The sequence below is a fragment of the Mercurialis annua genome, linkage group LG1-X (genome assembly GCF_937616625.2).
Source record: "Mercurialis annua linkage group LG1-X, ddMerAnnu1.2, whole genome shotgun sequence".
NCBI lineage: Eukaryota > Viridiplantae > Streptophyta > Magnoliopsida > Malpighiales > Euphorbiaceae > Mercurialis > Mercurialis annua.
The window spans coordinates 11433211-11445107 of record NC_065570.1 but is presented as its reverse complement, the minus strand read 5'-3'; the positions used below and the strand labels follow the sequence as shown (position 1 = coordinate 11445107).

Below are 11897 nucleotides of genomic sequence, written 5' to 3'. Positions count from 1 at the left end.
CTTTAGTTTTTGTTTGTTTTATTACGAAGTACCCTTTAAAATGGCGAAGTAAAGCGGGAAAGGCGTAGTACCATCTCTCTATATATTTACTTCTCATTTATATTCTTCCTTTAATTTCTTCTTCAGATCTGCGTTTCAATCTTCTTCTTCAAGCTTCTCAATGTTGGAGGTCCGTTTGATTTCTCCATTTTTTTCCCTGTTCTGCTTTAATTTCTTAGATCTGATTCTTCTTTTTTTATCTGTTCTTTGTAGATCTGCTCTTGTTTTTTCTATCTGCTTATTCTTGTTCTGATTTTCAATCTAATAGTAGATATTTAGTGTCCGTACAGAAGCTTGTATTAACTGTTCTTATTTCTTGTCATTTCTGCGGTGCCTAATTTTGATTGTGTTGTTGTGTTGAGCATCGTTCATAATTGTCTTATTTTGATTTAAGCATAATCTATTGAATGTTTCATCTTGCATTCCAAATTTTTCATCATGTAGCCCAGTGCCGTATTGTGAGTTATTTTCGTAAAAATTGATGTCGTTTTTGCTGTTTTGAATGACCAAAACGACATCCTATAAAGTATTTAGGCTATAAATGCCACAACATGAAAGGTTTGGCTTTTTATGTTAAAAATAAAAAAGTTGGAATGTGCGATGCTATGTTTTTTTGTGTGCTTAAATCAAAAAAAATGCGAAAGATGAGGATATTTTACATCAATAACCCTATTCTATTTTTTTTTAATCTCACTTTAAGGTTGGAATCCCAGAATTTTGTGATTTTTTCTTCATGTGTTTATATGGTTCTTATTTTCATGTGATTTTTGTGATCTTTGTTTAGTGAAATGATTTTGTGTTGTGAATGCAGAATTTATTAGATGGTGATTTTCTTTAGTTTATGCTCAATATAACAACAGTGTGCAATCAAATGGTTGATCTTTTTGTTACTTCAGGTTGAAGAGATGGTTCCACCAACTGAGGCTCCAAAGAAGGTTCCACCAACTGATCAGGCTCCAAAGAAGGTTCCTGTCCCACAAAAATATTCAGAACAATTATCTCATCCACCTCTCAATGAAAGGATTCTGTCATCCATGAGCAGGAGGTCTGTTGCTGCACACCCCTGGCATGATCTCGAAATAGGTAAGGCCATGCCATTCAGAATTAGTATTTATTTAATTATCGCTTTCATTTATTGATTTGGTGACTTTGTTTACACTTTTGTTTATCATTTTGATGCAGGACCTGGAGCTCCAAAGATATTCAACTGTGTGAGTATACTGAACTTAGCTAAGTCACCATCTGATGTGCACAAACTTTGGATTTTGCGTGCGTTATTGCATTTTCAGATCAGACATAGTGTTTCTTTTTCTTATTACTTGTCAATTTTGGGGCCACGTTGACCTCGTAATTCTGTTGCCAACTGATAGAATTTCGATTAGTTATTGTCAATATAGGTTTAAAAATCCAACTGTCTTGTCTTTATTGTTGTTTGTTTGTTTAATCTTTGGATGTGTTGTGTTGTGTTGAGGTACAACAAAACAAGCATGGGCACAATACAACATGAGGGTTTAAGTAACTTTTTTTTTGTTTACTTGTTCCACCTTTTATGTTCGAGTGGCTCTGGTTTGTTCTATTCAGATTTGTTAATTTTTGGATTTTATTTTAATAACCGTGAGATAACAATATTTAATTTGTCAATTTACCAAACTTTTTGCTGTTTACTTTGACAATTCTATCTGAACTAGAATTTTCTAAACTAGAAATATGGAAATTTGGCTAAGCTATTATAATCAAATTACGACTCATTCGAACGTTGAGCTGCCAGAGGTTGTATTAAAATATGGATAAATTATATGCAGGTGGTTGAAATAGGGAAAGGAAGCAAGGTGAAATATGAACTTGATAAGAAATCTGGACTCATCAAGGTGCTCACCTATGCTAAGCTCATTTTTCTTATGCATTTCCATTTAATTAAAATGTATAGATATAAACTAAATGGCTAAATCTTCATATGTGTGCAGGTTGATCGTATCCTTTACTCCTCAGTTGTGTATCCTCACAACTATGGTTTCATCCCCCGTACTCTTTGTGAGGACAATGATCCCTTGGATGTCTTGGTTATCATGCAGGTACTTTGTTTATTGCTCAGCATCTTATTTTGCTTATGAGTTCACACTTTCTTCGAAGCATTTTGGCGCTTTCATTGATATTCCCTGAAGCTTGGTGCTCTGCCTCTTATTTTGTACTCGAACATACTCTTCTTATGTGGAACCTTATTGGAATATATAAAAATGAATATGCAGGAACCTGTTCTTCCGGGATGCTTTCTTAGGGCTAAAGCTATTGGGCTTATGCCAATGATTGATCAGGTACATTATTAGAGGAAGTTGATTTCTTTTGTTTTGTTTTGCCTATAGTTTTTTAGTGATAGTAACAGCTGTTTGTCTCCTTTTGATTAATTAGGGTGAGAAAGATGATAAGATCATTGCTGTTTGTGCTGATGATCCTGAATATCGTCACTTTGATGATATCAAGGAACTCCCACCACATCGTTTGGCTGAGATCCGCCGCTTCTTTGAAGATTGTATCCTTTCAACTGCATGTTAATTCCTAGTGAAAAATATTGAATCAGACCAATTAATAGAACTGATAAATTTAGTTTGAATTATAAAAAAAAAATATCAGTTTTCAATTTGGTTCCATTGAGAGTAAAAGAATTTCATTTCATTTTTAGTGCAAATCAAATTGATAAAACTGAACCAAATCAAAAGATGAACCAAATAGACTGTTTAATTTGTTTCTAGGTATGCTCAGTGCTATCCTCTTCTTAGTGAAGCCTTAGAAGTATGAATATTTGCATTTATTTTCCTTAACAACATCCTCAGACAAAAAAAATGAAAACAAGGAAGTTGCTGTTAACGACTTTCTTCCTGCCACTGATGCTTGTAAAGCAATTCAGCATTCCATGTAAGCCACATACCAACCTCCCTGATCTTGACATGCACACACATCTACTTGTGAAATTTATATGTTGATTACGAAATACAATTTCAGAATTCAAATAATTGACAGTACGATAATCTCAAATGAAAGCAGCAAGATGTTGGTATATCTAGGTTGATCAAACATTAGTTTTTCGAGCTGTACATCGTGTCTAAGGATGTAATTGAGTCGAGTTGACTTAATTGCAAAATATTTCTGTAAAATTCTCAAAATTGATCTAAAGTCGAGTTTTAACTACTTGTGTCTAGTCAAATCGAATCTGAACGTCAAAACACTCAACTCTGGCGGACTTGCAGGATCAATTAAGCTGTAGTTATTATTTTCTTTAGGTTTCATAGTTATACATATTCAAGTAATATAAAATTTAATTTTAATTTTTTTATGCAGATAACTGAGTCGAGTCTAATTCATTCTCCTTTATTCTATTGAGCTCGAGTTCGAACTCTAAAATAAAACTTATAAAATTTAGAAATGAGTCATATATTTGTCTACCCTTGAATTTGGTTTAGTACTAATTTTTTTGTTGATTTTGTGGTGTTTGTGTGGTTGATGCAGGAATCTGTATGCAGACTACATAGTGGAAAGCTTGAGGCGCTGATGTAAAGTGATCCATGGTGTTATATATAATATATTATGAGCTACATGATATACTTTCTGAATGGTTTTGTTATGATATACTTGCGATTAATCAAGATGACGACGACGACGACAACATGATCAACTCTGTTAAATTTTAATTACTACCACAGTTCACTAAATGAAATAGTTAAGGTTTGAATGAAATATATATGAAACCATGCTTATTCTCTTTTATCCTTCCGTCCGTGTGTTTTGTTATTTTTTTTTCTTGATGTATTTTTTTTTAAGGTCAAAATAATTCTTCATTAAGAGATATTCGAAACAAATACATGTGTAAAACATTCGGGAAAAATTGACATTCGAAACCAATAACCTATCAAGAAAAAATATCAGGTGGGTCCTATTTTTTTACAAGAATCAGTTAATTTCTTAATCATTATTATTTCTTTTAAACTTACATAAATACATTAGCCAATAATTTATGATGATATTTATTTAAATTTTTTATGATGTTTTAGTTACAAGTTTTGGGTGTGAAATTAAACTAATGTAAATTATAATAAGATATATTTTGACAACAAAGTTAAATTTACATATCATAATTTTGTTATGAAATAAAATAAATAATAAGCTTTTATAAAAAAAAAAAGTATAGTCGAAGTTTAGAGTACAATACTGTTATCATGTAGAAGAATCGTAATTAAATAATATTCGAAATTAAAATATTTATTAAAACAATCGAAATTCAATCAAACACTTCGAAATTCAATTATATAAATCAAAATTTTAATTAAACCATTTAAAATTCAAGTGAAACCTAATTAAATCAACTAAAATAATTAAAATATTACTAAATCACCATCGATTTTTATCTCGAATTTATTCTGAAATGACCGATTTCTTCTAGCCACTACCTCCTACCGAACGCCGAATTTTTTTTCCAACGATCTTCTCCGGCATGTTTTTCCATAAAAGAACAGGTTCTATTCTTCCATGGGAAGAATATATCGTTTATGTTCTTCCCATGGAAGAACAGGCCCGAGAAGAACGTCGAAAAAAATTTCGGTGGTTGGTAGGCGGTAGTGGCCTAAAAATATCGGGTCGTTTCAGAATAAATTCGGAAGAAAAATCGACGGTGATTTTGGAATATTTTGATTGTTTTAGTTGATTTAATTAAATTTAATTAGGTTTAAAATGAATTTCGATTGATTTAATTGAATCTCAATTTATTTAATTGAATTTTAAAGTGTTTAATTAGGTTTTTAAGTGTTTAATTGAGTTTCGATTGTTTTAATAAATAATTTAAATTCTAAATATTATTTAATTAGTGATATTTAAATGAAAAAGATGGTGAAGATGGTTAAAAAATTATAAATATAAAATTGGTAAGTATTTTAAAAATTAATGATGTTTGTGAACTTTTTTGTATGTGCCATAGACGGAAAAAATTAATAGAGTCAACATTCGGTGTAATGTGATCCATTTTGGACAACTTCGGAATGATAATTGAGCAAACCTCGACTTCAGAATTTTATTTAATCTTTCGGTCGGATCTCCTGGGATAAAGTGAGTCTTTTGCTATATTTTGAGGAGGCAAAAAATCGCTGACAGATTACCACGTTTCCAAATTAAAAGCGGACCAGACACAACTAGTTACAAAACATAATCTGAACCGTCTATCACTTTCAAACTAAACTCTCACGATGGAAACCACGTCAGCGATCCTCTAAGTTCTAAACCAACCAATCAAAATCAATCTCACCTCCCTATATAAACAAACAACCCCCATTTCCATTAGAAATAAAAACCCTACATTCCTCAAATTTCATTTATTTCCCCAGTCAATTAAATTCCCCTCATAATGGCACCCAAGGCAGAGAAGAAGCCAGCGGAGAAAAAACCGGCGGCGGAGAAAGCACCGGCAGCGTCCGCAGCGGCGGAGAAGAGGCCGAAAGCGGAGAAAAAGATCGGAGGCAGCGGCGCCGGCGTGGAGAAGAAGAAGAAGAAGGCGAAGAAGAGCGTGGAGACGTACAAGATCTATATATTCAAGGTGCTGAAGCAGGTGCACCCTGATATCGGGGTGTCGAGCAAGGCGATGGGGATTATGAACAGTTTTATCAATGATATATTCGAGAAGCTTGCGCAAGAAGCTGCGAGATTGGCCAGGTATAATAAGAAGCCCACGATTACATCGAGGGAAATTCAGACGGCGGTGAGATTGGTTTTGCCCGGGGAACTGGCGAAGCATGCGGTTTCTGAAGGGACTAAAGCTGTGACTAAATTTACTAGCTCTTAGATTTTGTTGTGTTGGTGATTTGGATTAGGGTTTTTTTTTAATTGTTTTGTAATTTGTTGGAATATATTTTAATGGGATTGCTTGTTTCTTTTAATTGGATTCAATAAAATGGAATTGGTAAATAGCTTGATGATGATTTGGGATATCCGTCTGTAAAATGAAGCAATTGCATTGTATCTGAATAATTCAGCATGTAATTTTGGTCTGAAAGTCATGGCTTATTTCCTAAAATTAACTGTGATTTTGCAAAATCTGGTCATTTTAGATGTCTTATGGTTGTCAATTGTTTGGAAAAAATAGCAGAACAATTGTGCAGATATGTATTGGGAGGAGGACGATCATATGGTGTGGTAGATTCGGTCTATTTAAAAAAAAATCTACGAAGCCATTGTAGTTAGATGAGTTGTAATTAAATATGGCCTTTTTCTGTGATATCGGTAACAAATCAAGTGTGCAAAAACTCTTGAGGTTGCTTCTGAACTCAAGAAAGTATATGGTATCTAACGAGACTGTTCAGGGGATAACTATAATTCTACTATTTCTTTACATTTTAGTAATTTTTCCTTTGTATATGATGTCGTATGGATCGAAGCTGATTGAAGTAGTGTTCGCTATTTTTGCTCTATTATAGATGTGAACGATGGCCATTTTTTGATGATATGGATTGGAGCAATTGCTAATTTTGGAGAATGATAGAACAATATCGTCTTGTTTTGTTGCTAAACTGCCCTCTTCTGTAAAATTGTTTGAGCATATTTGAAGGGGAAGATGACAATGGTGAAATGTTGTGCCATTCTGTTAAGTTAATACTGGATCTTGTTTAGTATTTTCAATTTTCAGAACATATGTAGTCTGGTGACTCTTTGAACGAGGTTTATATTTCAAATTTCATTGTTGACAGAACATAAAAAATCTAAAACAACTTTAGCAAATACCACCTACGATAAATATCTGTAAGATGAAAATGCAAAATTGAATTTAAAGTCCCTCTTACTGATTTTTTTTAGTTTTGTTGGTTGTACTTAGAAAACATTGGTTTGTAGATTTGTGGTTGTACTTAGAAGTTAGAACAACAAGACAATAACCCAAATTCTATGTTGGACTCATAAAACAGATGATGTAATTCTCAATGTTAAACATAAAACCAAACTCAAACAGAACTCAAAAAAATCTATATCCCTTTACAACTCTAGATCGAAGTCTTTGCTCTATTACAGTTTCTTGGATTAACCGCATCTGGGAATCAAGTTTCATTTCTCCAATATAATAAAAGCAACACAACAAGAAGATAGAAGAGAACAATTCATTTAATTCATATGATACATAATGTTCTTCTACATGAACACATAAACCCACAAGAGTACACAATGGTCCTAATATAATCCTAGAATTAAACAAACAAAAAAATACCATCACCCTTTGGTACACATGAACCAAACTACATACACAGGATGACAAACAAAAACTACAACATAAACTAAGCCTTCTTAGGAGATTTGGTAGCCTTGGATGGAGACTTGGGCTCTTTAGAAGACACAGTTTTCTCAGCTTTCTTGGGCAAAAGAATAGGGTTAATATTGGGCAAAACTCCTCCATGAGCTATAGTTACGCCTGCCAATAATTTCCCAAGCTCCTCGTCGTTCCGCACTGCTAACAACACATGCCTCGGTATGATCCTGTTCTTCTTGTTATCTCTCGCCGCATTCCCAGCCAACTCCAACACCTTTATCACAATCAATCACACCACATTAGGGTTTCTTTCCCAATTCTAAATTAAGGCGGAGTTCATGGCTTTGAAAAAAAAAGTCTGAACTTGGCATTTTGGCTCGTTTTACTCGAGTTTTCAAAAAATAGTTAGTGCATTATATAAAAATCGGAGTTGATGTGACAAAATATTATTGAATAATTTGAAGCTAAATTGGTAAAATTTGACAAAATCCCAAATGCATAGTGTTTTTTTTATGTACTAAGTTTACGGGCAAAATGAACCTTTGAAAATTAAAATAATCCTAGAATTAAACGAATCTAGGTTTTCAGATTATTGAAAATTAAAATAATACCTCAGCAGCAAGGTACTCAAGAACAGCAGCGAGGTACACCGGAGCACCGGTACCGACACGTTGAGAGTATCGGCCTTTCTTCAAATATCTACCGATACGACCGACGGGAAACTGAAGACCAGCTTTGACTGATCTTGAAACGGGTTTCTTCTTAGGACCGCCTCCTTTCCTTCCGGCGGCTCCTTTCTTCATCTTTCCTCCGGTGTCCATTTTCTCGGGAAACAAACAGATTATTGATTTGGGCGACTGGGATTTGTGGAAGAAGAGGGTTGATGGATTTGAGTTGGAGAGGGAGCAGATATAAACGGAGCTTTTTGGTGTAGTTGTGGAGTTTGATGCTTTGGTTTTCTTGGATGGAGCATTTGGCACCGTTGGATTTGAGGAATCGACGGCTGTAGTAAGATACGTTGGCAATCCTTGTCAATTGAAATGGGCCAATTAGAAGAGGAGAGAGATAGAGATTCGCGATTTTACACTTTTTTTTATGGAAATCAGCATGAAAATTTATAATGAATTTTTCTGTTTCATTTTATAGAAAATAACATTTAAAGGCTCGGTCTAGTTGGCCAAGCTCTAATAATAAGGCTTTGTCCATAAACACCTCTTTTAATGAAGGGGTTAGCTTTTATACGCTGTCAATAAATTTTTGGCACAAATATGCTTTTTTATGAAATATATATTCACCCCAACGCTTTTTTCCTTCAATCCCTTGCCATATTAATTTCTTTCTCAATAATGTCAGCATTTGCACTTTTCAAATAAATAAACTCTAATAAAAAATGGTCAGCTCTAATTGACTAATTAAATTTATAAATGTGATAAATTTATATGTTCATCTATTTTTATATGTAAACATTTTTCCTATACATTAAAACACTTGTCGTTTTAATTTTTTAACTTTTTTTTATTTATATCTTATTATTATTTTATCAAGTCATTATATGTTACTAACACTTTTCATCTAATTTTACATTTGCTAATAACATAGTTCTTTTTATCTTTTATTATTTCTAGATATCATTTATTTTAGGTGATTAAATATTCTTATCGAATAAAAATATAATAAATATTTTCAAGATATGTATTATTCATTTACGTTATATATATGTTTAATGAGAATATAAAAATAAAATTACATTCGATTTTTAAAGCAGGATAACTCTTTTTAACACAATTTTTTTATCTTTCAATTTGTTTCTATTAGGTTGATCTTTGTTAGATGTTCAGTTGCTTGTGTCACGACCCAAATTCATGGATCGCGACCGGCGCTAGGGAATGGGAGTGGTTGCTCCGAAACCCGTAGCAAGCCTAAAAATCTTTATAAATTTTTCGCGTTTTAAAACATAAAAAGGTTTGCAACCTCGTTGCGGAAACACTTTAACACCTTTATTAAAAACGCGATCGCAATTCAAGATCATATATCACATATGATCTGTTTTCAGAAAATATCGTTAAAACCTTTCTCTCGTTTAACGTAAACATATTTCTGAAAACCGGGTCTTAAGACCCTGATTGTATTTAAAGAAACTAGAGCGCAAACATCAATCTCAGTTGACACACCTGCTCTGTTTCCAATACAATACTAAAATGCTAAATACATAAAACCAGTGTATCTCTCAAACAACTGGTCATAGCATTTTAGAAAACACGCAGCTTTTCAAACATATATTATATACAGTAGTTCAATCAGAGTTTATCAAAATAGTTTGAACTACTGTAAACAGAAAGACAGACTTCCCGTACCCAACTACTTGCAGCTCTAGAGGTATGGCTGACATTGACTTCCGGAATTATTGTGGAAGTCAGACCTCGTACTTGATTACCTGAAAGGTAAACATTGGGGAGGGTCAGAAATATAAATATTTCTGAGTGAGTTCACATATTTACAATTGAATATTTAAATCGCATATATGTAAAACATTTGTACATATCAAAAATATTACCAATTAGTCGATCCAGATGAAACCCTACAAGACAAACTATTGTATGGGTCTCAACCTACACAATATAGGCCTTAGACCGTGAACTGAATCACTGCCGTCTAAGCCGGGTGTCTGGACCGTAACCGTGAAACTGCCATCACAGTACTGCCTGTGACCGTAACCGTTACTGCCGTCTCAGACTGTTAAGTCAGGGTCGCTAGCACTTCCAACGCCCAATGACATTAACTGACCTCTATGTCAGACACAGGCTCGTATCGAAAAACACTACTGGTGATCACACAGTCCTATTGACAACCAATAGGAAGCTTGTTCCAATGGATCTTTCATGGTTAAGTTATACTACTGCGATTTGTTATTTAAAAACAATTTAAATATAAATATTCAAAAGTAAAAACCACAAAGTAAAACTCACAGTACTGTCGTCCCCATTTTCAAAAACGTAAGCTCCAAACAAGCTTGTCAGTCAAACACGTTGGTGTTTGGCTCGCTAAATCGACCACTCGTCGGATCTAATTAAAATTCAAATGTCAAAACACATTAGACATTGAATTTTAACTCTAGTCCTATCGTATAAACGATAGACTCAAATAACTATTGTTTATAGACGACTCTATAAACAAACACATGAACTAATCTCAATATTGAACTTCTCGTTCAATATATAATACCACTCTTGGTATAGACTTATAGTCCTTTTAACATTAATCACATTGATTAATATAGAGCCTAGTTAAAACGTCGTATCGTTTTAACGTATAGACTTATATCATTTTAAAACGTTCACCTTTAAACATTTACTAACTGACGGTAAACACACCGTCCTACTAGGCGAAGTCCCCTCGGATTCGCCGCCTGAAAAGATCCCGTCGGAGTCGGACTACACGTCCGTACAGGGCCTGTGCACGTTCGTGCACTGTCTGTGCACGTTCGTGCACACCCTTGGCCAATGCACGTTCGTGCACAACCCTTGGCCAATGCACGTTCGTGCACCTTGTGCACGTTCGTGTACACCGTCAGGCCACCCTCGGAACTTCGTTTCCGGGCCGATTCCCGACGTGCTTCCTACGTTTATAATATTTTAATTTATTTTCTATTTAATCGATTACTAATTATCGATTATTACCTCGTACTACCGGACTACCGAAGAAATCAAAGTCGGAATCGCGAAATCGGATCGCGCCGCGCCAGAACCTTCTCACCTCTGCTTGCTAAGCCTAGCAAGCAGGTCCCTCCTTCCCTGCGCAAGGAAGTGAGGCTGCCCCTCTTCTCTATTTATGGAGAAATGATTCGGCTAAAGTACCATTAGGTACTAGTTCAATCATGCACTTTAACTCTGATTTTAATTAGTCGTCCGTAGCCCAAACGGAGACTAATTCCAAATTTTACGAAACTTTATCCAAAAATCCAATAAAATATAAAACAAATAAAAATATAATTTTTATTCGCATCCGACTTATATTTTATTTTTAATAAATCTCCAAAAATTCATTAGGTCCAAATCAGTCCCACTTAAATAAAATTACTACGTCCAAATTTAATAAAAATTGGACCGTAGCTTCTTCGAATTATTTCGCGAATAATGACATCAAAATTATTCGCTCGAGACTTAAATATTATTTTATTTTCAATTTAGAAAATCTAATACCATTTAATTAGTTTATAATTAAAACTAATTAAAGTAAAGAATTCAGGGACTAAAGGAAGCCTTTTTCCTTATTAGCCACCGCCTCCACTATTCTTATTCTTTTTATTTTCTTTATTTTTTTAATATATATATTTATATATATCTTAACGTATATTCGTCCATAACTCGTCGAGCTTTCCGAATTTCGACATTTTAATTTCGGGGTTTTGTCCGAAATCTTAAACTCTCCATTTAGAGTGGTACATTGATATTTTAATTATCAATATATTTTTATCTACGACGCCCAGTCGTATTCTCTATTATATTAATCTCGTTCATATCCCTTTATTAAAATTTAAATTCTCGATTTAAATTTTAAACTCCAATTATTACGATATTCTTTTACGGAT

The 11897-nt window shown here is 33.7% G+C and overlaps 3 protein-coding genes and 1 long non-coding RNA gene across 5 annotated transcripts; 2 read left to right on the top strand and 2 right to left on the bottom strand.

Annotated features, from left to right (window-relative positions):
- On the top strand, positions 1–3798 carry LOC126660422 (soluble inorganic pyrophosphatase 4-like). 2 transcript variants are annotated; one of them, XM_050353922.1, is made up of 9 exons: positions 5–169; positions 936–1122; positions 1222–1250; positions 1842–1907; positions 2004–2111; positions 2286–2351; positions 2446–2566; positions 2868–2949; positions 3541–3798. In XM_050353922.1, exons 1-9 carry the CDS (start codon positions 161–163, stop codon positions 3581–3583), a joined length of 711 nt encoding a protein of 236 aa, XP_050209879.1. In that variant the 5' UTR covers positions 5–160; the 3' UTR covers positions 3584–3798. The 2 variants fall into 2 exon arrangements, with proteins under 2 accessions (XP_050209888.1, XP_050209879.1); XM_050353931.1 differs by lacking the exon at positions 1842–1907 and having other exon boundaries at positions 1–169.
- Positions 3799–5361: 1563 nt separating this feature from the next.
- LOC126660453 (histone H2B-like) lies at positions 5362–5982 on the top strand. Its single transcript, XM_050353980.1, has one exon. The coding sequence runs from the start codon at positions 5426–5428 to the stop codon at positions 5858–5860; it is 435 nt and encodes a 144-aa protein (XP_050209937.1). The 5' UTR covers positions 5362–5425; the 3' UTR covers positions 5861–5982.
- Positions 5983–7149: 1167 nt separating this feature from the next.
- LOC126660437 (histone H2A-like) lies at positions 7150–8254 on the bottom strand. Its single transcript, XM_050353954.1, has 2 exons — positions 7921–8254; positions 7150–7583 (listed from the first exon to the last, which is right to left on the bottom strand). The coding sequence occupies exons 1-2, from the start codon at positions 8128–8130 to the stop codon at positions 7338–7340; spliced, it is 456 nt and encodes a 151-aa protein (XP_050209911.1). The 5' UTR covers positions 8131–8254; the 3' UTR covers positions 7150–7337.
- A 1149-nt stretch (positions 8255–9403) lies between these two features.
- Positions 9404–10368, bottom strand: LOC126660460 (uncharacterized). The gene is made up of 2 exons (XR_007635359.2): positions 10276–10368; positions 9404–9743 (listed from the first exon to the last, which is right to left on the bottom strand). It is a non-coding gene; the product is annotated as an uncharacterized LOC126660460 (long non-coding RNA).
- Between the last annotated feature and the right edge of the window lie 1529 nt (positions 10369–11897).

Bases quoted from the DNA above. Each gene is read 5' to 3' on its own strand.
- LOC126660422 (XM_050353922.1), top strand. The intron at 1,251-1,841 runs GTGAGTATACTG...AATTATATGCAG, and splicing joins CTCCAAAGATATTCAACTGT to GTGGTTGAAATAGGGAAAGG. The intron at 2,112-2,285 runs GTACTTTGTTTA...ATGAATATGCAG, and splicing joins ATGTCTTGGTTATCATGCAG to GAACCTGTTCTTCCGGGATG.
- LOC126660453 (XM_050353980.1), top strand. From the start codon at position 5,426: ATGGCACCCAAGGCAGAGAAGAAGCCAGCGGAGAAAAAACCGGCGGCG.
- LOC126660437 (XM_050353954.1), bottom strand. From the start codon at position 8,130: ATGGACACCGGAGGAAAGATGAAGAAAGGAGCCGCCGGAAGGAAAGGA. The intron at 7,584-7,920 runs GTATTATTTTAA...ATTGTGATAAAG, and splicing joins TTGAGTACCTTGCTGCTGAG to GTGTTGGAGTTGGCTGGGAA.